Genomic DNA, 23602 nt, shown 5'->3' with positions numbered 1-23602 from the left:
GAGCGGAGCCCTCCAGCCGCCGCGGGCTCTCCGCGCACACAGGCACGGCGGGGCGGGGAGCGCCACCGCCCGGGAGGCGGGGCGGGCGCCGCAACCTGGCCGCCGCCGGGAGCGGGAGGGCGGCCGCCATTTTGGGAAGGTCGGGAGCTTGGCTGGCCGCCGCTCCGCCAGGCTGGGGAGGGTCCGCCCGCCATGTCGCGGCCGCCGGAGCCATTACGGGGAGGTCAGGAACCTACCTACAGGCTTCCCCAGGCCGGTAGCTTGCCGGGGGAAGGGCGTGTCCGCCATGATAGGGAGGTCAAGCCATCGCCCTGCCGCTGCGGTGCGCCTGCCTAGCCGCGGAAGGGGCCCCGCGCCGGGCTGAGGCCCGTGAAGAGACTCCTTCCCCTCGCCCCCCTCAGCAGGCAGCCGGGCCTCAGGCGACGCCGCCTCTTCGGCGTTTGCGGACTCCAAAATCGCCCCTGAGTGTCAGCGGGCGTAGATTTACCCCCTCCCCGCTGGTAAGGGCCGGGGGTGCCGACGGAGCCGGGCCAGAGCCGCGCCCCGCACACCGCGAGGGCGTACCGCTGGGGAGGGGGGGGGACGGACCGCGCTGCGGTTCACCTTGCCGAAAATAAACCTGCAAACCCCGCTGTTCAGGTGCTTTTACGGTTCCCGGCCTCTTAGCAGTTTAGTCACAACATCCATAAAGTTTCATGCACTCAACACGTAAAAGACGTTGTTATTGGTGGTTGGTGGTGTTTTGGGGTTGGGGGGGAGGGGAGGAAGGTTTTTTTGTTGGTTTTGTTTGTTTGCTTTAATTAAGCACTTTTAACAACTTGCTATCTTTTGCTATCTTTAGGCACTCTGCTTCACTGGGTTTTAGTCTCTGGGACATGCACCGCACCCGGATGCACGACACACCCACGATTGCTGGTGTTGCTCATCAGTGAAAAATAACAGTAAAATATTTAACATCTGACAAAAATGTTACTTTTTTTTTTTTTTTTTTTCAATCTACGGAGGAAGCAATACTAACATCAACTTACTAAGACAAGGGGTAGTTACATATGAGGGAAGTACAAAGTAGAAATACATATAGTCGCATTTTCCTCTTCTTCACTTCACTTCAATACTTAAAGCCTTTCCCCCTCCTTTAAAAGAAACAAAATTTACTCAGTTTTCCAACAGTATTTGTACCATTTTTATTTGTAAAAATAACCATCTGAATGCATTGCAATAGTAGTTTACAGTTAGGGTTCTTCATTACATTAATACAGCATTCAGTAGTTGAAAAAGTTACTAAACTGTGCTTGAGAAGATTCAGGTTGAATTCCAAGTCATTCACTGAATTAAGTCTTTTTCCTTGTTTCATATGTGACATTTACCCAAGTCCTTAAACTTCAATTTACAAAAGCAAACAATACCCACAAAACCCCACTAAAACCATCAAACAATATTTTATATTGTTTATTACAAATGTTATGCAAAATATAACACTGGCACCAGATTTGTATCACCATGGTTTGTAAAGGTATATTGCACATGCTAAAGCATAAAATATAAGACAAAACCTACAAAACATAAGATATTGGCTTTAATATGTAGATCACTGCATAAGAAACGCATAAAATTACATTTTATACACACACTCAGATTGTCACTAGTTTAAAACGCCCTTTCCTATAACACTGACCTAAGGTTTACTTTCTGTGTAATAAGAAAGCATTTTCAGCACTGCAAAAATTATACATTATTCCTATAGAAATTTAGCATATTAATTTTCATTTCAATGCAGGTAGAACATATGAAAAGAAGAAACACTTTATACATTCAAAGAAGGTCTGAAATGAAAATTTACTGGTAATATATTGCTTTTATAACACTCAAACAAAAAAAAAAAAGACGAGTTTCACAAAACATTTCCATAATACACAAATATAAAAAGGCACTCTAATATTTCTTACATGACTAAGAATAAAAATCACAATTTTTTTTAAAATCGTCCTCAAGATACATAACCAAGTTTCTCAACAGTACAATGGATAAACAATTAATTTCATGTGTTTGTTCTAGTTCAATAATCTGGCAGTTGTTTACTGCATGAAAGTACCAAACACATTATGGTGCCCTTTTAGTAGCGGTGAACAGAAATCCCCTGAGCTATTTCACAGCAATTTCAGGCAGTCTGGAGGTTGTAACTCAGTATTTATGAGAGAGACTTGGGACCCCATCCTGCTATGGATTCCACCTGCAGCTGTGGTTAAAATGCCGGATGAAACCATCCTGCTCATACACCTGGGCAGACGTCTGCCCCTCCCCAAATACCCTTTGCTTCGTGCAGACCCGGAAGTCGTCCACGTACTGTAAATTGCAGGATCCAGGGTTAAGTGCAACAATTATGTATGATTAACTCTACTCTTGTAAAAAGTCCGCAGAAAAGCAAGGTGATTATTTACAAGAGTAAAATTATTCTCATGCTTAAATATCTGCCCTAAATTACAAATTTATTTCTACATGTGATAAATTATATTACAGATTAATGTACTAGCATACAAAAAAAAGGGATTCTGGTAACTCACGTGAGACGTGGGATAGGCCAATACTGAGTACTTCCAAGCATCTTGCTCATGACAGTTTTCTTCCTAAATACACCGTCCTCAAAACATGACTTTCCCAATGCCCTTAAGAAGCTAACAAATTATATATTTCTATGATTTTTGGGCTATTGCATACTTACATCACTGTTAGTTTACAGAAAGGTGTTACAGAAAAGTTTAATCAGTAAAGTTTAGATTTGGTTTCTAGAAGGATCAAAGTAATTCAGTAATAACCTATGCTTCTATAATGTTGTATACATCATTAAGAGGCTGCAGTTGTTGCACTATGCAATTACCAGAGTTACGAGGTATTGCAAATATACAGAAATATTTTCAGTAACTCTGTATGGTAGCAAGTAAAAATACTGAATTTTTTTAAATGGCTGCTTAAAATAATACAACATCCTCTTTGTAAAGAGGCCTGGTTTTCTCCTACTGAAGCAACTTCCTGTAGGATAGCATAAGTTTCTGTATTTCAGGGTGAGACTTAGAACTAATCCTGCCAAGAAGCCTATCTATATCTGTGGTTAAGCTAAGATTAAAAGGCTGATCCTGCTGTTAGACAGGTGGTAGCCATTTCCCATTTGTTTATTTGTTTTCAATGCCATCATTCCACATAAAAAAAGAAAAATTTGGGATTTCTATTAATTTCTGAACAGACACCACTGAAAACTTTAACTGCTGATCTCTCCTCTTATTTTCAGTGCTTAAAGTAAGGTGGTTATTGCTATTTGCAACTCCTAAAAGCAAAAACGTTGAGAAAAATCAATCATAAAAATGTTATTCTGTGCTATTTCTGAGGAGAAAACCAGCATTTCAGGTGCTCTGTCTTTCTACTGCAGAAAATACAGAGTGTTCACCTTTAGAGACACTATCCTTGAGATTTTTTGTTGTAAACTTTGGAAATTTGTTAATGTTCAAGGAAACTATTTAATTTTACCTAATGTTCAAGGAAACTATTTAATTTTTGCATGGCAAAATAAACTTAATATATAAACATTTTTCTTAATTAAAGAACTGGAATCTGCCAATAGCTTTTTAACAATTCAGTGGAACACAGCTAAGAACTGCAACTAAAATAAAACCCCTTACTTTTCATTTGCCCTGCCAAAAGCGTGCACTGAGGAAGCTCATCTCATCTCATCTCATCTCATCCTCCCAGCACCGACGTAGGCCTGCAGACAGCCTGAGTGTGAATCACGGGAACTTTACCACCTTGACTCCATGCTGTATTACCTTTTCCCCTCTTTACTGTAGCTGTACGCTGCTCTCTCACTTGTCTAGCAAGAGGCTGGATCCCCTTCTTACGCTCTTAAATGGTGGAAAGTGATCCAGCCTGTGGACTTTATCTTTGCATTCCGTAGAAGATGGGCACTCTCCTGAAATGCATCAGCCCTTCCTTTTTCTACTCAGGCCATCAGTCTTGCCTAGATTCACATTTCATTTTGCATCATGCCAAATAGTATGCACAAATACTAACTAGGAGAACAAGCCATATTATGTTTCCTGGGCATTTGTTTCATTTCAAATAAATATAAACACATTTACATTAAAAGTATATGAACATATTCTTTAGTCTGGAAAATAAAAACCCTGTGGTCAACACATCATCAGTTACAAATGTCAACTTGAAACCTGCGTCATAAAATGTAAAATTCACTCAAGACTACTCATTACCTCAAAAGTTTGTATTTTTATGGTTTAGAAAAACTACTTCATTATGTCACTCACATTTGAAGAAAAAATAAAAGTAGCAAAGTCTTCCATTTAATTACTGAAGCATTTTGGTCCTCTTGGTACAGCTGGTTAGTTCATGATAGCTTTTTGTTTAGGTTTTTTTTTTCTTTTGTTTACAAAGTCTCATTCTTCCTTTTGTACATCTGTTGCAGACGAGGGTCGTGGTCCATTTGACCTAGAAACTTTGGCAGAAGGAGTAAACATATTCACAAAGTTGACATTGCTTTAAAAGCTGGTGACAATAGGCTTTTTTAGCATGGATCTCCGATCCCCTGCACGGTACACTGCTATGTTTTCTGGTGTTTGGTATTTCAACTTTTGGTGTTATGCTTTCATTGCTTTACCCTTGCTCTGTTAATCCCAACACTGGCAAAAGTATGTTAAAATTTGATACAGTTTACAGTAAAAATAAGTTACTTAAGCATAGAAAAGGAAAAAAATCCATTTAAGTTGGCAAGTCATTATAAACTTTTACATACACCTTTGTCTACACCTGGTTTTTCTTTTCTTTTTTTTTTCTGATACTAGTCATGGTTAATGGCTCAGGTGACAGAAACATCTAATGACCCTAATTCTGTAGTGCAAATAAACCGTACATGTTTGTGCTGAATGGAAAAAAAATAAGGGCCAAGTGACTTTCATTTTACACAAGTGGTTCCACTAATGTCCATGGGAAAAATGGTGAGACAAGCAGAATTTGGCCTTAAGAGTTTATATTTTCTAATTGTGTGCTGCAACTAAGAGCTGTAAAAAGTGCCTTCTGTAGGTTTAAGTGCTTAATACACACAGAACGTAAAAGGTTTCATTTCCTGTAGAAAAGTAATACAGGCAGTTTTAACATTTACAACTTTACCTTTGGTTTTTGTAAAAAAAAAAAAAAAAAAAAAATCTAATTAACAGAGCCCCTGGAAGCAGGAAATAGACAAACAGAGGAAAGGGGTGATGCTTGAATCTATGAAGGCTACACTGGAAATATGTTTGTGTACTAAAGGTACAGCTAAAACATGTAAGAACTTTTTACAAACAGTTCCCTGTTTATTTGCCGTCAAAAAGAAAAAAGGCATTTTCTCTTTTTCTACTTAAAACAAGAGGTAGAGACTCCACGGGGGCACTTAGGGCCTAACAAAAACATGAGGAAGCTGAAAAGCTGCAGAACATTAATGGGAATACGTTCCAGTAAATCCCTCTAACTTTGTGGTTTAAAGGCTTGATTCTCATCAACACTACAAATCTTTCAATACCTACTTGTCAATAGTTAAGAATATAGGGATTTAAGCTGTTTAAAACCACAAAAATAAAGCTGAAATGAAATAATAATGAAAAAGTTTTTGAATACCCAAAAGTCAAAACGTTTCAGAATCCGAATCATTTTCATTGTACCCATCCTCTGTTCCTATGTTATTACTCAAGGGCTTATTGTAAGAGTTAATGCTACCCATACTGGAGCCATCGCAGAGATGTGTCCTGCCCAAATTGTCTTTTTTAAAACAAACGAAGTTGAAAGTCGTCATTGAACTGGAGGGAGAAAAAGGCATCATGGTAGCCAAAATGAGTGCCAGGCAGTCAGCCACGTCTTTGTTAGGAGCGCAAGCCAGGGCTGGCGTATGACCTGGGCACAAATGCAGACAAGGCAATGGTTAGTACTAAGGGTACTGAGAATGGCACTGAGCATTCCTCATATACATCTCTAGATGATGTCGTAAGCAGGAGATGTATGTTCAGTTACAATCATGCCAGGCAACAGGGGCAGGTTACGTATTTTAAATTAGACATGCTGGGAAAATACACACTTTATGGAGCATTTAAATCACTGTGACCACAACAAGCACTATTTTTTTTAAATCAGGCAGCAAACAGACTTCACGATATGAATAAAAGCACTTGCTAAACACAATTCTACAGCACAGACAGTATGATGAATACAGAACATGGGGGGTACAGCAACAGGAACAGAAACTGGCTTCAGTTTCTGTGCATATGAACAAGTCTCATTCTGAGAACAATGACTTTCATTAGAACATAAAAGATATTAGTTTAAAAACATTTTGAATTAATAAGCAAATGATCTTGAAGACTGATCAGTTGAGTATCTACTCAACTCAGAAAGCAGTTTATTTGGGAATTACATTGTGAGAGAAAAGGATTAGACCAGTTTACGTGGTACATGTATAGCAGGTATGACTAAGTGGATGTTTAGTTACACAAATTTACATTATGTTAGAAGAATAATGACTGTATTCAGAAAGCATGGCATACACTTTAAATACAAAGTTAATATTGTACAGATGTCAGTAAAACAAAGAACTGGGGAGCTATTAAAAGTTTGTCTTCACTGCAGTTTAATGTGGCTCCTGTCCAAGTGCTGCCCCTAAAGCAGCTCTTCACGTATACAAATCTTGGAAACCAGCACGCTGATTACACTTGCTCTCTATACATTTTGCAGGCTGCTGTGTAGTACTGCAGCACTTTCCAACAAATCCTCCTTTACACTAAGAGCAAACAAATTCTTTTGAAGATGGCTAAATCTTAAGTGCTGCAGCAATAGTAATCTGAGGCAATGACCACTACTGATGCCCTACTGCCTCAAGTAAGCTGAGAACAACTGCAGTGTAGATGAGTTTGGTGGACAAATGTGAGTACAGTTTCGTAGCAAACTACCCACATTTAAGCACTGACAGCAGTGAATGCATACCCTAAGTGGAATCTCCTCTTCCACTGAGTTCCAAGCGTGAATATTCTTTAGAGTTGTACTTACACTAAGATCGTACTTAAATTTCTCTTTTAAACTGTGTATGCAGTTGTTCCTAGAAAAATTAAATGTGCATCAAATTTAAACTTATTTTTCACTAGTTACATACATGCAAATTAGCTGGATCTGTATGTACAATTTTAATCATAAAAACTGTGGTTAGGTGCTAGTCTGGTTCATTTTTCTGTCCCCTATCTCTAAAACGAGGTTAAGGCCAGATGACTAAAGTGGAACTCATTCATGCAAGTATATCTGCGTAGCATTTGGTTAATAGGAAATACTCACCACTCAGTTCTTTTCATCCACAGATCTCAAATGTCTTGCAATGATGGGTGAGTATTATTATTGTTACTTTACAGATATGGGAAGATGGAGGTACTGAATTGTTACATTAATGCCATGAAGTCAGTATTTTAAGAAAGACCAGCTTATTTTAGGAAGACATTTTTGAAAATATTAATTATAGAAATACAGCCCTCTATAGGCTTTATAACATTTAGGGAAGGACTTAAGTGAGATTTGAAACAAAATTATCAGATTTATTAACTAATCATGTATTTTATGAGGCAACAGTAATTTACTTGCATCTTGCGTGAGGTCAGACAATTGGAAAGCACAAGCTTTGATCTCAGAATGAACTAGGACACAATCAAACGTATGTTGATGGTTTTCTTCCTACCCATTAAAACATGCGCTGATTGAATGCATAATCCTTAATTCTTCTGCAAGGCGTCAGAATTATCCGGTGCCACTTGCATGTTTAGGAAATTCAAGTTACCACTGCACTCAAGCATTAAAAAAGACTAGCTGTTGACAGTACATGCAAAATGAACAGTAAAAGGGACCACTGTGATGTTTAGAATACATTTTTATATTAAAGAAAAAATAAATAGTATCTTTTTTTTTTTTTAATAGGTACTCACACAGCACATTGTCTGCTCTTGGAAGGATAAAAGCATCAATGATGTCTATCATCACCTTTTAAGTCTATTGCTTCAGTCGGTTGTAAAATTACCTGTTGGGTCCTACTGAAGATTGTCAAAGGGTATTATTTACTTACCATTTTCATCTACTGCTAGGACGCATGCCCCTTTGGCTAGCAACTCTTCAACCACCAACTTTAAGCCGTTTCGTGCAGCAATATGGAGAGGTCTACAAAAACATAACAACTAAATTCAAGTTCAGTTAAAAAGAGACTTTCTAAAAGAAGTTAGGTAATGCTTAAAGCATACCCAGCATCAGAAAAAGAATGTTTTCCTTTTTTGGATCATTACAATTATATTGTAGACATTAAATTATATTGCAGCCTTTAAATAATCCTCATGTTCCACATCTATAAAACATATGTGCAAGACAAATATAATTACCTTTACATACGCAAAGATTGCTTAACACTTTCCAGTCTAAAGGCTTTCTTTAAAAACCTCTCATTTTTCCACCATTTGCAGCACACAGTTGACATTTAAAAGGAAGATGAGTCTAAGACTGAAGAAATGCCTTTGTTCCATCCTTCATTCTGGCTGCTACAGACTGTTCAAAATTATTGTATTGCCTTTTTATCCTTGAATACTCGATTGCTAATCTCTGTTACTGCAGAGGAGCTGGAAATTAAAAATAACTACTGGTTTGCTCCCTTCCTGGGCCAACACCCAGTGCTCCTGTTTGGGGACAGCTAGTGGGACAGGAAAAACAATTTCATGTTGGCAGGGGTTAAAAAAGGGGCTAAGATGGAATGAATTCTTCTGCAAGCACCAGATGATCTGCCACCTGAACTCGTGGTTGAATCTTCTCCTGTGGGATTCCCCCATACCAAACAGTTGCAGCTGGAGTAAGAATATCAACGGTTCTAACTCTGCTGATAATGTGTGATATGGGCAGGAGTTGCACATAAAATATCACCTAAAAAACCCCTCTGAAAATTTAATGTACCACCCTAAGTCTAAATAAATCATTTAGATTTAAGGTAAAGCTCAAAAAGCTAGGAAATGCTAGACGTATACTTACATATTCACATGATTAATAGACATTTTAATACAATCTTCAAATAAATGACCTCATATAATTTTTTCACCAGATCATGTATAGAATTGGCATCAAAGGAATCAAAATTAAAAGAGAAAGTGCAATACAAATCTGGTCTTTTCCAGGGCAAGCACTCAAAAAAATCAGAAATTAACTTTTTTGTTCTATGAAAAAATCTGAGACATGAATTTGAAATGCTAAATCAGAATCTTCAGGTAAGTCAACTGAACTTGAGAGGATCAGGCTATACTTACGTCTGCAATGCATTATTTTTTGCATTAATAAGGCTCTGTTCTTGTATCTTGTCAAGTATTAACAAGGCACATTTTTCATGACCCTGTAGTTGGGAAAAAAACCAAATAGTGTTAATTTGCTGAGGAGTTTGAAATTGAGGCAAAAGAAATGTTACACATAAAAGTGAAATTTAATAACTCAATTTGAAATGCAAAACATGCTACTCAGCTTATAGGGATGTGTAGTAGGAGAACTGTAGGAGCCTTAAAATACCATTTGCAAACTGCCACTGCTAGGATGCTTTAGCACATTTAGAAATTTAGACATTCACCCTCCATTCATTATATATGAATTCACCTCCTCAGCTTTCAGAGAAGACTACTATTTCTCTTGAGAAAACATTCAATGGATTATTTATTAGAACGATATAGTAACATAGAAAAAGATGGTTTAATCTCAAAAACTGATACTATACTTTCTGGGTCTTCAAATGCCTTTCTGTATTATTAATAAGCTACTACAAAATCCCTTCAGTGTGAGAGCTCTAATAGTGAAACTTTGGGAATAATACGATCTGGGCCTTATTTCTGGCACTGTTTCAGCACAGCAAGTCACAGACGACGAGCCTACAGCCCTGGCAGGTGAACAGCTGCCTGAAGGACCTTGAGAATTCAGCAAGGCTCGTGTGTCTGCAGAAACTGCAGTAATACTATCACACTGGAATCCAATCTGTGGATAGGAGCAAAAGAAAAGGCCCAGGAGAGGGAATCCCAAGGGCATTTTTTCTTGCAGAAACAGCAGCAGCAATTGGAATCAATCAGAAGAAAGGGTGGGAAAAGACACCACCACCAATCTAATCAATGCCTCTGGTTTTACTGCTACAGAGCATAAGGAAAAATTCTGGGTTCCTTCCACAGAAATTGGAGAACAAGAAAAAAGAATAAATACCATTTTTTTGCCACTGAACCTATGTTAAGCTATTTTACAGTGAGGTTATTTGGTAAAATCTCAAAGGATTTTCCATTATTTCCATTAGTTTTCCTTCCTTATGTTTCAGCTGTCACTTATGAGGCACCCATATTTTGCAATTTACTGAACCTTGAAACAGACTTGAGAAAAAGCTTGGAACAATGCTCCCTTCCTCACCACGAGTTTGACCATCACATTTCCATTGCAGAAAAATTTTTAGGAGCATAAATATACACATACATATAGACTTAGAAGAGAATAGAAGCATACAGAGGTCTTCAACTTACTTTACTGCTAGCCAAGTGCAAAGACGTATTCAACTCCTTATCTTTTAATGTCAGATCAGCCTTGGCAATGTTCACCAAAAAGTCTGAGGTATAGAATAGAAACCAATGAGCAAACGCAATGGGCAGACAAACATATAAAAACAGAGGAAAAAATTTACTATTTCAATATATGTGTGCATACATGCTAATCAATTAAGCCTTTATGTGATGTAAGCTTTATGAACATGAAGTAAAAATGAATGAGAACAGACTAACCTTGCACAGTTAATCAGCAAGTAAAGGCAGAGCTAATAGCTCATTCATGGCGCCCCAAGCTGTCAAATATATATTCATCTTAATTTATGTATAAACTTCCCCATTTGCAGATCAGCAAGTTCTGCCTGAATCACCTTCTCCTGGAAATAACTGAATCCTGCTTTGAGAGGACTAAGTGGATATAAAGAACTTAGGGTGCAGTCTGTGCTGTTGAAGCTAGAGAAAAGGGAATTATGTTAAGCCAATATGACCCTAAATCTGTACATCTATAGTACATAGTCTAGCCTGGAAAAGCAGCTGCTGATAGCTGCCATTTTAAGAATAGGACTTCCTATAATAGAGTGGGAAGAAAGGTTACACAGTCTCTTTCACACGTGCAGTTTTACTGCTCCATAAAATCAAGGAAGTAAACAGGAGAATAGAATTACTTCTCCCCTCATGCTCTTTACAGTGTGCTCTTAGGAGGAAATAAGCCTCAAGTTTGTTATTGCAAATGTTCACCAAGACTGCTAAGAAACAATGACTGAGAAACAAAAAGAATTTTTTTAAAGATGTAAAGGTAGCTTCTTACAGACATCCACACAATTTGTTTTTCTTCCTTAGTTTTCACAGGAAAAAAAATGACTGCCTGTTTGGGATAGTAACTGCAGGAGCACTTACCCTTCAAGATGCACAGAGGCAAGGATGTACTTACCTACAGCACCTATGTGACCGTTTTGAGCTGCCATCATGAGAGGTGTTTTCCCTGCGTGATCCGCAGCATTCACTTGTGCGCTGTGACTCAGGAGGAGCTGGAGGCACTCCACGTGATCCGCGAAGGCTGCTGCGTGAAGGGGTGTTCTGTGGGGAAAGTAACATGACCACAGCTGTTGCTAAAGAATGACAATATTCCTGTTTACTTACCTTCCCAAGAACCTGCAAGTGCAAGACATTTTTAATTTTTTTTTTCCTATGAAATTTTGAGTTATCACCAGGGGAACTTTATAGTAGCAGCATCTGAAATAAGTTAAATAATATTTACAGTCTCTGTCCTGGTGCAATATAAACTTTTTAAAAAGGTAAGCATAAGGTGGATATGATGCTGTGGAGATATGATGCTGTGGAGAATCTCATATTAGCAGCATATTTATTTTAATGGAGCATACTGCATAATATGAAAAGCAGTACAATCCCTCATTCTTACTCATCTGATTTTATTTTTTTAACAAGAACAGGTCCATTATTTAAAAAAAACTAAGTATTTTAAGGTATGGTCAAAAATACTCCAGCAACAAGGTACAATAACAGTATTACTATAAAAGGCAGAAGGAATTCTATCCACTTTGAAGGTTATTGGTTTCCACAAGACTGAGACACTGGAATTTGTTCACTGTCTCCCTATGGCATTTTGGGTCTGAAGTGCGACTAATAGAGATGAAAGACAGTTGCTGCACAACCCAGCTCATAGTGTTACTTCAGGTTTTGCTTATCAGTAAGAGTGAGGTAGTCTTACCCTTATAGAAGTAAGCAATCACCATTACTGAAGGTCTGGAATTTGTTTTAATTAATGGAAATAATGAGTATTCAATTTTTAGAATTTCAGCAATTTTAATTAAATACATATATATACACACACACAGAGTGAGGAGTTTATCAACATGACAAATTAAGGATTTGGATGAATGCATATCTCTTGCTGTATCTGTATTATTTTTCTGCATAGATGTTTTGAGTTGTGTGCCCTAAGAATGCTAACATAACATCAAAGCTTTTAATGAAATACTTTTCTATGCTATCACTCCATTTAGCAAAGATAAATGTGTTTAAATATTTAACAAAGAAAACTGGTTCAGGGAAACAGGCTACAGTCATAGCTGTTCTAAACAAACAAAATACTATTTCTTTCGTATTTCTTTTCATATGTACTATGAAATTGAATACTTCATAGTATTCTTGCTTCAAGTGAGACACCATTTAACTCTGATGCAGTATAAACTGCTGTCTGAAAGAGTCAGCACGGCAAGTCTTAGCTCAACCGTATCAGATAAGGATTAGTTCCAGAGGTTCAGAAAGAACTATGAAAAATACTAGATGGATTCATGAAGAAGCAATGAAATTTGTTTAAGAAACTATTACCTTCCTTTGTCATCTTTGCAATTGACAATGCTGGCATCGATGGCTCCGATGAGCAGGGATGCACAGTTTTCGTGATCATTGATTCTGCCAGAAGAAAAGACATTTTCAAAAAGGTAGAAAGTCTACATCTTTTCCCACTTTCCAATGTTAATTTACTTCCCATTAACATTTCTTATTGGTTATTTATAAGTTATCCTAACATACCTTTACCATAATGCTTTCGGTCACATTTCTGATTATTCATCATCTCTCTGTTTAACCAAACTGCATCTGCTACTATGAATTTCAGTCTCTAAAGCAAAGCTGATTCTGCAGTTCACTATGCACAAAGGTAATTGAAAGTGCAGCACAAACATAGGATTAAAACCTTAATACCTTAAAATCCTTTAGTCTAAATGTCAAACACACCTGGATCTGGAAAGCACTCAAGTCATAGACACCTACATATAGAAAGCTTTATTCTAATGTTTTAAGTACTGAAGCCCACATCTCTTCCAACTCACACGTTTAATACTTTTCCTTGATGGATGTACTCAATTAATCTCTTTCTGGTTATTGTTAATTTGTCTCATTTCATTATGCAAATGAACAGTGTTCAGTGACAGTATTGGACTTACAGTATAGCTAACACACACCCATGCTGGATTAGCAGCTGTTTTAATTTTAAATTTGCATGCGTTTTTAAGTTGCACACATTTTTAATGAGTTTGAGAATTACATACTAGTTTAAAAGAATATAAATACTGAACAAAAATTTTTCAATTCAGATTTCAAATACTATGTTTCAGCCACAAATCATTTTATTTTAAGCAGAGTAAAAACTGTTATTTCTTTAATATATTGGGGTTTTTATAATTTCCAAGTTTGATACATGACAAATTACTTTCTACTTTCCAGTGATGTGGACTGTAGAAGGGAAGCCTACACAACAGTAACTCCTATCATTACTTCTGGAAGACACTCATTCTTCTAATAGAACATAGAATAGAACACAGTCATTCTAATTGTTGGCAGAAATTAGGATGGTTTGCATTTGTTTTTTCAGTGTTTAATTCCTTACTCTTCTGATGGCTTACATGTTTTAGTAAGGATGTCCTACAAACTAAAGTAATCTTGCATTTAAAAAAAAAAAAACATTTGCAATTATGTTATGAAAAGTTACAATTTTGGTCTATTCGAATCCTTCCCATATGAAAACATACGGCTTTATTTGAATATGGAATATGTATAAAATATATGCAAGGAAGAAGATTAATAACTCAGAATAGCCACCACTTTTTTGTTGTTCATAAGTAATATGAGAACTTTGGATACAGAGTCTGCCTCTGTAACTGATCAATCCCTTTGGCTAGGACCAAGGTAAGAAGTACAAAACCTTCAAGACAGAGATTATCTCAGAAGGAAAAAAGACCATGAAGAAAACCAGTCTGGAAAACACTCAGCTGAGGATGTCTTGGAAAAAATATGGCCTGCACAGAACACCATTCTAGCATGACATAGATTGTTGTTTCAAATCCTTCCTTCGTTAACGCTTTGTTCCTATTGCTAAAAAAAAATCATCCTGAGCCTGACAAATTTCTTAACTTTCAGACACTAGGTTTCAGAGGAACCTCACAAGCTCATACTTACACGGACCAAGGCACTATAGCCCAGGTCTTGGCCTAAGAATGGAAGAGCTATGAAGTTCCAGCCTGTGTGAAGAAAAGGCATAGGTCTGTAGTTGTAAGCAAGGGAAAAGAAACTAGAAAGGGAGCAGAAACGCAGCTATTTAATTACAAGTCAGAATTTCATCAAATAGCCTAAATGTATGAAGTTGATGCAAAAATACTCTTTATTCTGCCACTTTTTCAGCAGAATTGTAAGCACAATTTTATTATCAGCTTTAAAATTATTTGCTTATGCAAATAATCTTTAAAAAAATACTTCTTATACTGCTACTTTTTCCAGACATATCCTAAAACATTTGTTACTGGAGTTTCTACTTACACGGCACAGTGCAATGGAGAGAAGCTATTACCATAGAACGTGCGGAAAAATTTTTGTTCCAATAGTACCTCTATGCAGTTTTCATGACCTGCAAGAGATCAGACATTTCAGAGTGTTGCACAAAGCAAGTAATTCACTTAATTCATATTGGGCTTATACAGATTAGAACTTAACACTAAATTCAAAGCTGAACACAATGTGTATATAAGCTTGTATGTGATAAAATTGTAAAAAGATTTAATTTTTTTTTTTTTTATGGCAGCAGCAAGATAGATCCAGGCTAATATTAGCAGTTACTGAAAAAAAGGAAAGGAAGAAAAAGTCTCTTTTTTATGTGATGTTATGTGGGTTGCCTTAGACATCTCCAAAGATGGTCTTAAATTATGGTATTAGGAAGCTTTATCCTTATATTAAGCAACAAGTTCAGATTATCCAGTTTAGAATAATCAGTTCAGTTCATAATATCCATCTATTCATGTGGTCTCTTGCATCAATAAATAAGAAGGTGACACCTCAAAGGAGCATTCCTGGCCCCACAGAAACCAATGAGAATTTCATCACTGAAGTCAGTAAAACAGGAATTTCACCATGGCCTCCTATGACTGGGAGCAAATGAGCTGCAAAGCCACTGGGAAGTATTGCTGGAATTTCCCTGGCTTCTGAACTGAAGGGTGAACACAGCCAATGCTAACTACAGAGAGCAAGTAGAGAGGAGATAATTTGCCTCTTCGTTTCAAGCTTCTCAAAGTGCCGCTTTGTTACCATGTTTCCCTAAAACTGAGGCCACGTTTGAACTTGGCAAAAGCCCACAGGGAGAAACTTACCATTGTAACAAGCCCAGTGCAGCGGTGTATAACCTTGATTATCTTTCAAACTGCAGTCTTCCTCTGAAAGTGCTATCTGCAGTAATTCACTCAGCCAAGTGGCGTGACCCCGAGCTGCTGCGAAGTGCAGAGGTGTCCTGCCTCTGGCGTCTTTACATAAAATAGATACTTCTTTCTCTAACAGCATCTGAACACACTCTTCATGCCCAGTCATAATCTGATAACAAAGAAATGAGTAAAGAGGTTGACACAATACAGATTCTTGCCCAGGAAATATGGAACATGATTGATGCCTGTGAATGTGAAATGGTCTGGATGGGATTCAGAAGGCAGAGAGGAAAGCTCCTTTGCTCCCCTGAGTACCTGTGATAAGTGATACACTGAAATGTATTTGGTGCTGTCTTTCAAAGCCATTGATTCCCTGTCTGCGGAAGAGACCACTAAGTGAGGCACAAAAGCAAGGAGGAGTTTAAGACTAAGAAAACAGATGAACAAGGGGTGAGGTTCAGAAAACCAGGGTCTGGCTTCTCAAAACCATGAACAAATGTGAGAGAAGAACTGAGGGAAAAAAGGATCAAGAATATCATTAGAAATAGGAAAAGCTCCTTTAACAGCTGGCCAGCTACTATCACTGACCTCTGTGTCATACATAGGTTAGCTTTGGAATCTTGGTCATGTTCATGTATTGCTGTCAATACAGAAAAAATTTTATGCCATAGCTTTTATTTCAGACAGGTGTTGGACTCCTAAGCTGAACTGCTCACTGCAGTTGTAACAGAGTTCTGTATAAATGTCATCTCTTGCATCAACTTCACATTGGGTAAGAAACAGAGTCCTAGAAAAGATTAGATCTGCCTCGAGTTTCGCTGCCTCCAGATCAAAATTTAAGGCTTACTTATTTACACCATCCTCCCCAAGAAAAATGAAAATAACTGCTGGGCAGTTCTCTTAAATTATTTTCATAAGGTGCTCCATTATATGAATAATGACTGCTATTTTAAAGTATCTAGAGCCTAGAAAAATTGGTCTGATTGGCATTTTATCTAATTAATTAAAATGAATGTGAAATAAAGTCAAAGGCAGAGCATTGCTGAGAGTAGATCTGTCCTGCTTTTTACCTCATTGACTGTGGTTGGTCAGGTTTCCAATCATCCCCTACATTCAATAATATCCCTGATATTATAAGCAAGTTGTAGTCACAGTAAAACAAATAATTAAGAATCATAAAAATTAAGTCACCCCTCGATGTAAAGCTGTGCATCCCAGGAGATCAGCTGCATCTACAGATGCTTCTTTTTCAAGTAATAATGAAACAGCATCAATGTGCCCATATGCCACTGCAAGCATCAGTGGGGTTCTAGAAAAAACAAAACCAAACCAGTCACATCTATAAAATGACATACTTCTTGCCACTGCTGACTTATAGAAAGAGAGAAATCAGGAAGCCTTGCATTTCTCTCTGTTCCTACCCACAAACCTGTTTCTTTTGCCGTACTCATCTATATAACACCCAAGTGAAGACCTTTTGCATGAAATTATTAAGATGTTTAACAACCAACTATCATGACTGAAACAGGAAAAAACTCATTCGCAAGCAGTTTACAGAGCAACATCATTCAAGACAATCTGTTCTCTTAATAATCTACAATTATTGTCACCTCCAGTGACACATGAGCTTTACAGTACCCAAGTGTTGTGAACAAATGTCCCTGCTAGTTACCAAGATGGCAACCACACAAAACATTTCTTTTGCAAATGCCGTGCAATCGCTTAAAGGGGATGAAGGGACATGAGGAAACTATTCAAGCCAAAATTTGGAATAACATATCTTCCATTTTTTTCTGAAAGGGATCTATTCTCCTTCCGTTTTAGATAAGACTAATACCGTTTAAAATTATATGTATAGTCAGATACGTTCCAGGCACCCCAAATGAGTTTTTTTAAACCATTCACATTTGCACTTAAAAATATACTTTATTCTCCCTCTATAACTGTCATTTAACAAGAAGTAAAATTTTTGTAGGAACATCTCAGATTCATGTGTCATCTCAAATAAACATTCTGTCCACTGCACCAGCCTAATATACCGACTAAACCCTGAAACAGCGATGTTTTAAGAAAGAAAAAGACTCTCTACAGAAACATCTCAGGAGCTTGTTAGTTTTTATTGAATCTGGCCCTCAGCATCTATGAAGAATTGTTTAAAGTATGAAGCAAAGGCTAAGATTAATGAATAATCCTTTCCACATGGCTTAGATCAACTGAATGTGTACTTTGTAATCTCTGCCAAATTCTATAAGGAGAAGTGCAGGAAATACAGTATTTCAAATAAATGCTTTTTTTTGTAAGAAATCTGAGACGCTATTTGAATCAGAGTGCTGAAAGAAAACCATCACAAAGAAAACTTACTGTCCTTTGGCGTCTGTCACGTCAGGGTTGTCTGCAACTTCTAGCAACAACCGTAAACAAGGTGTATGGCCATTAATGACTATAAAGAAAAAAAAGGATGTTTAATTAAAATACCTTTGATTTAAGGTACTTTTCCATTGGAATGCTCATGGATAAGAAATTTCCTTATAAACAAGGAAAATATTCCACAATATAAGAAATTAATATTCCCACAATTTTCATTTAACTTGTGCCAATAAAATGCTGAGCTCTTTTTTCCCTGACCTCAGTAAGATGAGGATTAGTTCTCTTACATACAAAAATCCCAAATGAGTAACACAGAAATTGTGATTTTCACTACTGAGATATCTACTAAACCAGACAGCATTTCAAAATCCCTCAGAGCGAGCGGGCAGACAAGGCTTTCTGCAATCAGATTTGGAACGCAGCAGGAAGTATGTTGGCAAGGCTCATTAATTTTATGTGCGCTGTACAAGCAAGTTCTTCAGTGCTGCTATGAAAATAGAAGCATCTGCAAAGAATGGCCAATGATACAAATATCATATGCATAACAGCACATAACACCAGAGACTAAAATTCCTTTTGGGTTTTTCCAGCTTTTCTAGTTTAATGTTATTGGAAGCCACTGCTACTTCTCAAAAACAGGGTTTCCTTTTTAAAATGTAACCCACTGCTGTTGGAAAACAGCTCTGAGTTACTACATTTTGCAGGGCCTGACACTGGAAACCCATCTGTGTGTCAGCTGGCTTAAAGGCTTCAGCTTTATACAACTCATGGGATGAAGAAAACAGTCTTTTCTTCTTTGAAAACCAATAATTCCTGTGCTCGGTAGATATAGATTGTGTTCTTATTACAGTAAGTCATGCATTCACACTGCCTACACCCTGTGGGCTGAGGCAAAACCCTTGGACACCACCTATGTCACATCATTCTGGCAGAGAAATGGGCGGACATCATCACATTTAAATCACTCATCCAAAAATAATCCTAGTTGCTCTACCCAGAAAAATAAGACATTTTTAGTTATTTACCACTAAGTAATGCCACATACGTAACATGTAAACAGTTCTGCAGGGCTGATGAGTCACTGGCTTAGAGAGAAAAAAAAGAAAAAAAGTGTTCTTTCTCCCAGCAGGAGGAAGAGAAATCATAACTTGTTCACACCGATGTCTGAAAAGGATTTTGGTAAATGCGTTTCAGAACAGATACTCCCAGAAACTCCTAGGAGCTGACCCAGCAATTGCTAAGCATTAATGTTCCCTGCAGGGAACATTAGTTTTGCCAACAGAGCTACAACACTAACACTAGGGGAACATTTGCAATGGATTCCCCAAGCAAGCCAGAGGAAAGACTGGTGGTAATAAAATTATGCAGGGAACATATAATTTAGGCTAAGGAAATTCTCCATGTTATGAGGTCAGAGGAAGTCTATTCCCTGAGGCGGAGAGACAGAAAAAATAACTACTTCATTAGGTGACTTCTCTACTAAAGTTACAAATCCCTTTACTGAACAGAGCTCTGCAGAATCCTGTAATCCAATCCACCACTTCAGGTCTCCTTAACTGTTGTGTTCTGCAATTGTGCTTGTGTAATTAGAAGGAATGAAGGCAAACACGTTTAAGGGGATGGGCACACATGCCTTCTTGTTTCTTTCCAGTGCACAGGAAAAACATGCAAGTATTCACTTTCATGTATGCAAATGTGCACTGTCACTCAAGGGATTAATTCAGGGGGAATTCTGTTTGATTTCTCAAAATATGCCAGTTTACCTCTTACACTTGCATTGCAAATAAAAAATGCTGGATATTACAGTGGCACCATGCAGAGTTTCCAATAGGTGGCATCGTTCTTTGCTAAAACACTCCTAAACAAGATGTACTGTTATGAAACAACATAATAAAAATCATCAGATTGCAAGCGGCTTTTCATAATAGTTGGAGATAGAAGCTTTATTCCAGAGCTAATTTCCACAGAACTCTGCATAGCTCTTGATCGAAACGTTGTCTTAGTGGATATTTACCCAAAGTGCAGTTACCTCCGATTTTAAAGCCTCCAAATTCATGACAGTGATAAACTTCCTTTACTGTGAGTTCAAATATTGAACTTCTCTGTGCAGTGTTTTCCCTTCTTAAGCTATGTGTTTTCTTTAGTGTCTCATTCCCGTGGGTAGGGCTTTCTTGCTTCTTGACTTCCCTCCACCCCCTTTTTTTAAATCTAACATCTAACTTATTTTGTTTCACTGCAGATTTAAAGAACATTTTGCTTGTATCCCTCGATAATCTTTTTTTAATCTTTCAAAATTTAAAATTTTATTTTTTTACACAAAAAAATTTTACAGACTAGAAAAGTCTACAATGAATCTTCCTACTGGTTTTACATGGAATGCACTCATACTACAGTGATGGAGGCAATTAAAAGAGAAATTAAAATAGGGAAAAAACCTCACAATGAGAATTTTTATGAAGGTAAGAAATGTGTGTATTAAAATAACATCTTCTGTTCAACAAATCTACTCAATTCTGTTCAACAAATCTGTTCAACAAATCCATATTTTAAGTCAGAGCTGCTAACAAAAATATGGCTTTGTTACCATTTACTTTTCTCAGTACTGCAGAACCCTTACAATTCAGCTGTGACAACAAGAAAACTATGTCACTATAACCAAATTTTTAAATAAATGCAAAATCATTGCTATAGCGATGAAGTACCAGACAAAGTCACACCTTGTTCATCATCAGACCCCAAGCTATTTTTGAAGAGACTATAGGAAAGCTCTTGACCAACACAGCTCCAGTTTTGTGGTGGCACTGATCTTGATTTAAGTTAATTAAACCAACAGTTCTACCAGGCTGAGGATCAGCTGGAGTTACTATTTTGTGTTTTTATCAAAAACAACTAAAACCCCCTCTCACTGAATTCTGGTAAGCTCTGGTAGCACATCTCTATATCATTAGTTTATTGTAGGGAGTAATGTATGCGGTTCCGATGCAAACTTTAAGAAGGCAGAAAGCATTTTTTAGTATGCTGTGAAGATCTATTATGCACATTTTCTTCAGTACTGCACACAAAATTGATAATAGTCTATCTGTCCTTATGCTTCCAGGTTGCATTTAGATGATCACACACAGAGAACAAACTGGTATTAGAGAATGTATATGCATTTTAATCTAAGGAAAATTAAAAGATAAACAGAAAGACAATGAAGTCTGGCCCTGAAAGTAATTGTTAAGCAATGACGTATTAATTTTACTTCCCACTAGAGGTCACCACTATGCTGTACTGAGTCCCTCGGTGAACAGCTAGAAGAGCAACGCTCCCTTTGGCACGCCTGCGTATTTATCTGACAGGTACATATTAAATAATAATCTTTAAATAAAAGGAAAATTCTACATTTTCCAGTTAATTATGCACGTTGTATAATTAACACTCAACACATGAGGAATGGAGCAGACTCCCAGCAACAGCAAGTTCAGAAGCTAGCTCAGGAGGAGGATAACGTCTGAAGGGGGGCGAATTTCTGCAGTGTTGCCCCTACAAAAGGTTGAAAGTTTTGAACACCAGGATAATTTCATCACCGATGAGAACCTACCTGTATTTGCAACCTTTCTTCCTTAGGAGAAGCAGTGAGGCAAGCGTTCTCTCTTTCCCCTGAATTTTTGGCTGAGGAACCATTAAGAAAAAGCATCATAGGGGAAACATCACACATCTTACAAAGTATGTGGTAGCAGAGAGGTAAGGTAAAGTAGAGGCAATCAGGTAAGGGCAGAGCAGTAGTGGTGTGGAAAAATACAGGATTCTGTGTCAGGGAGGACTGAACCACTGGGACAGAGGAAAAAAGACCAAGGAAATGAAAGATAAGAGCAAACAAGCAGCAGTCCTCAGTACAAGTCAAAATCTTCTTCTTTCGTTTAGAAGAAATGTGCATAGGGATAGTAGGTAGGTAAAGGTAACGGCTTCTGTGTTGTAGCATTTATATCACAAATGTAACATAACATCACACTCACCTGAGGCGTGGAGGGGGGTCCTTTTGGTGACATTGTCTTTTACAGTGACAGAAGCACCCTGGCTGATGAGAGCTTCCACGCACTCCGCATGTCCTTTAAACGCAGCCAGGTCCAAAGCAGTACGTCCCTTCTCGTCCTTAATATCCAGATCTACCAGAGATTGGAGAAGTACCTCCAAGGCTTGGTGATGACCATTATAGGCCTAGAAATATGAAATGAGTCATGTAAAGAACACAACTCTTGTCTTTCAAACTTTCAGATAAAACGTGAATAAAATCCATCATTGTCACAGTCTCCTAAACACAGTAGAAATGACACAGTTTTCTTGATTCCTTATGACTCTCTCTTCAACTTGAAAGGATTTTCCCAAATTACACTGTAGCCAAGAAACTAAAAAATTCCTAGTGTTTAGGGACAGAAATTATGATTGTTGATTTGCTCTAACCTTCTAATGCAAGGAATTTCAGGCAATAATTTACCAATTCAGCACAGGTAAATCAACAATTCATTTTTTCACATTCTACAGTATCTTTGAGGGCAAGGTTTGCTTCAACAACTTGATTCAGTAGTGATGCTGGTCAGTCATGTGGATTATCACCTAATGGGTCCTAAATTCAACGTATCTACTGGTCTCCAACTAAATGAAAGCCATTCTCAAACCAGATTTTTGTGCAAATACAAACACAAACTTGACCTGCTGTTTATAGCTGATGCTTCATGGAGTATTCCTGCCAGTAGGATCATTGTGTAGAACAACTACAGTGGACAAGTAGATGCACTTGCAGACCTACAGCCACATTTGGGCCAACAGCACAAACACAGGCGACATTGCAAAAACTCAGTGGATAGCCCCAGAAACTGGAAACATTTCATTCAGCTTTGTAGGGATTGCCCTCCTCTCCTTACTGTCAGACTCACTGAGAACATCCTTTTATTTATATATGAATGCTAGCGATAGGATGAGAAGAAATTGGCTCAAGCTGCACTAGGGGAGGTTTAGATTAGATACTAGGAAAAATTTCTTCATGGAAAGGGTAGTCAAGCATTGGAACAGGCTGCCCAGAGAGGTGGTGGAGTCACCATCCCTGGAAGGGTTCAAAAAACAGGTAGACGTGGCACTTTGGGACATGGTTTAGTGGGCATGGTGGTGTTGGGTTGATAGTTGGACTGATGATCTTAGAGGTCCTTTCCAATCTTAATGATTCCTAGATTTTACTTTCATTATAAATAATCCAGCCACCAAGCCAGGAAACATGAAATTGCTACTCCACCCTTAACTGGTTTAGTGGTGGACTTGGCAGTGTTAGGTTACTGGCTGGACTGGATGATCTTAAAGGTCTTTTCCAACCTAAACGATTCTATGATTCTATGTATAATTGGTATTACCAGAGTTGAAGCAACAAATGAAAACTGTAGAGAAATGCAAACATGA

At 37.8% G+C, this 23602-nt stretch overlaps 1 protein-coding gene across 2 annotated transcripts in view; it reads right to left on the bottom strand.

The window, feature by feature from the left end:
• Window positions 1–5477: 5477 nt before the first annotated feature.
• Window positions 5478–23602, bottom strand: part of ANKRD44 (ankyrin repeat domain 44) — a 77277-nt gene continuing 59152 nt past the window's right edge. For both annotated transcript variants that reach the window (XM_075710896.1, XM_075710895.1), the window contains exons 18-28: window positions 22171–22372; window positions 18167–18245; window positions 16997–17114; window positions 15758–15974; window positions 14934–15021; window positions 12948–13031; window positions 11527–11672; window positions 10578–10660; window positions 9342–9424; window positions 8126–8217; window positions 5478–5925 (exon numbers count right to left, since the gene is read on the bottom strand). In XM_075710896.1, the coding sequence (XP_075567011.1) occupies window positions 5660–5925; window positions 8126–8217; window positions 9342–9424; window positions 10578–10660; window positions 11527–11672; window positions 12948–13031; window positions 14934–15021; window positions 15758–15974; window positions 16997–17114; window positions 18167–18245; window positions 22171–22372 (1458 nt within the window). In that variant the 3' untranslated portion in view covers window positions 5478–5659. The remainder of the gene's footprint in view (window positions 5926–8125; window positions 8218–9341; window positions 9425–10577; window positions 10661–11526; window positions 11673–12947; window positions 13032–14933; window positions 15022–15757; window positions 15975–16996; window positions 17115–18166; window positions 18246–22170; window positions 22373–23602) is intronic.

The sequence above is a fragment of the Pelecanus crispus genome, chromosome 5 (genome assembly GCF_030463565.1).
Source record: "Pelecanus crispus isolate bPelCri1 chromosome 5, bPelCri1.pri, whole genome shotgun sequence".
Lineage (NCBI taxonomy): Eukaryota > Metazoa > Chordata > Aves > Pelecaniformes > Pelecanidae > Pelecanus > Pelecanus crispus.
The sequence above is the reverse complement of the archived record's forward strand: the minus strand, read 5'-3'. Positions and strand labels throughout refer to the sequence as shown.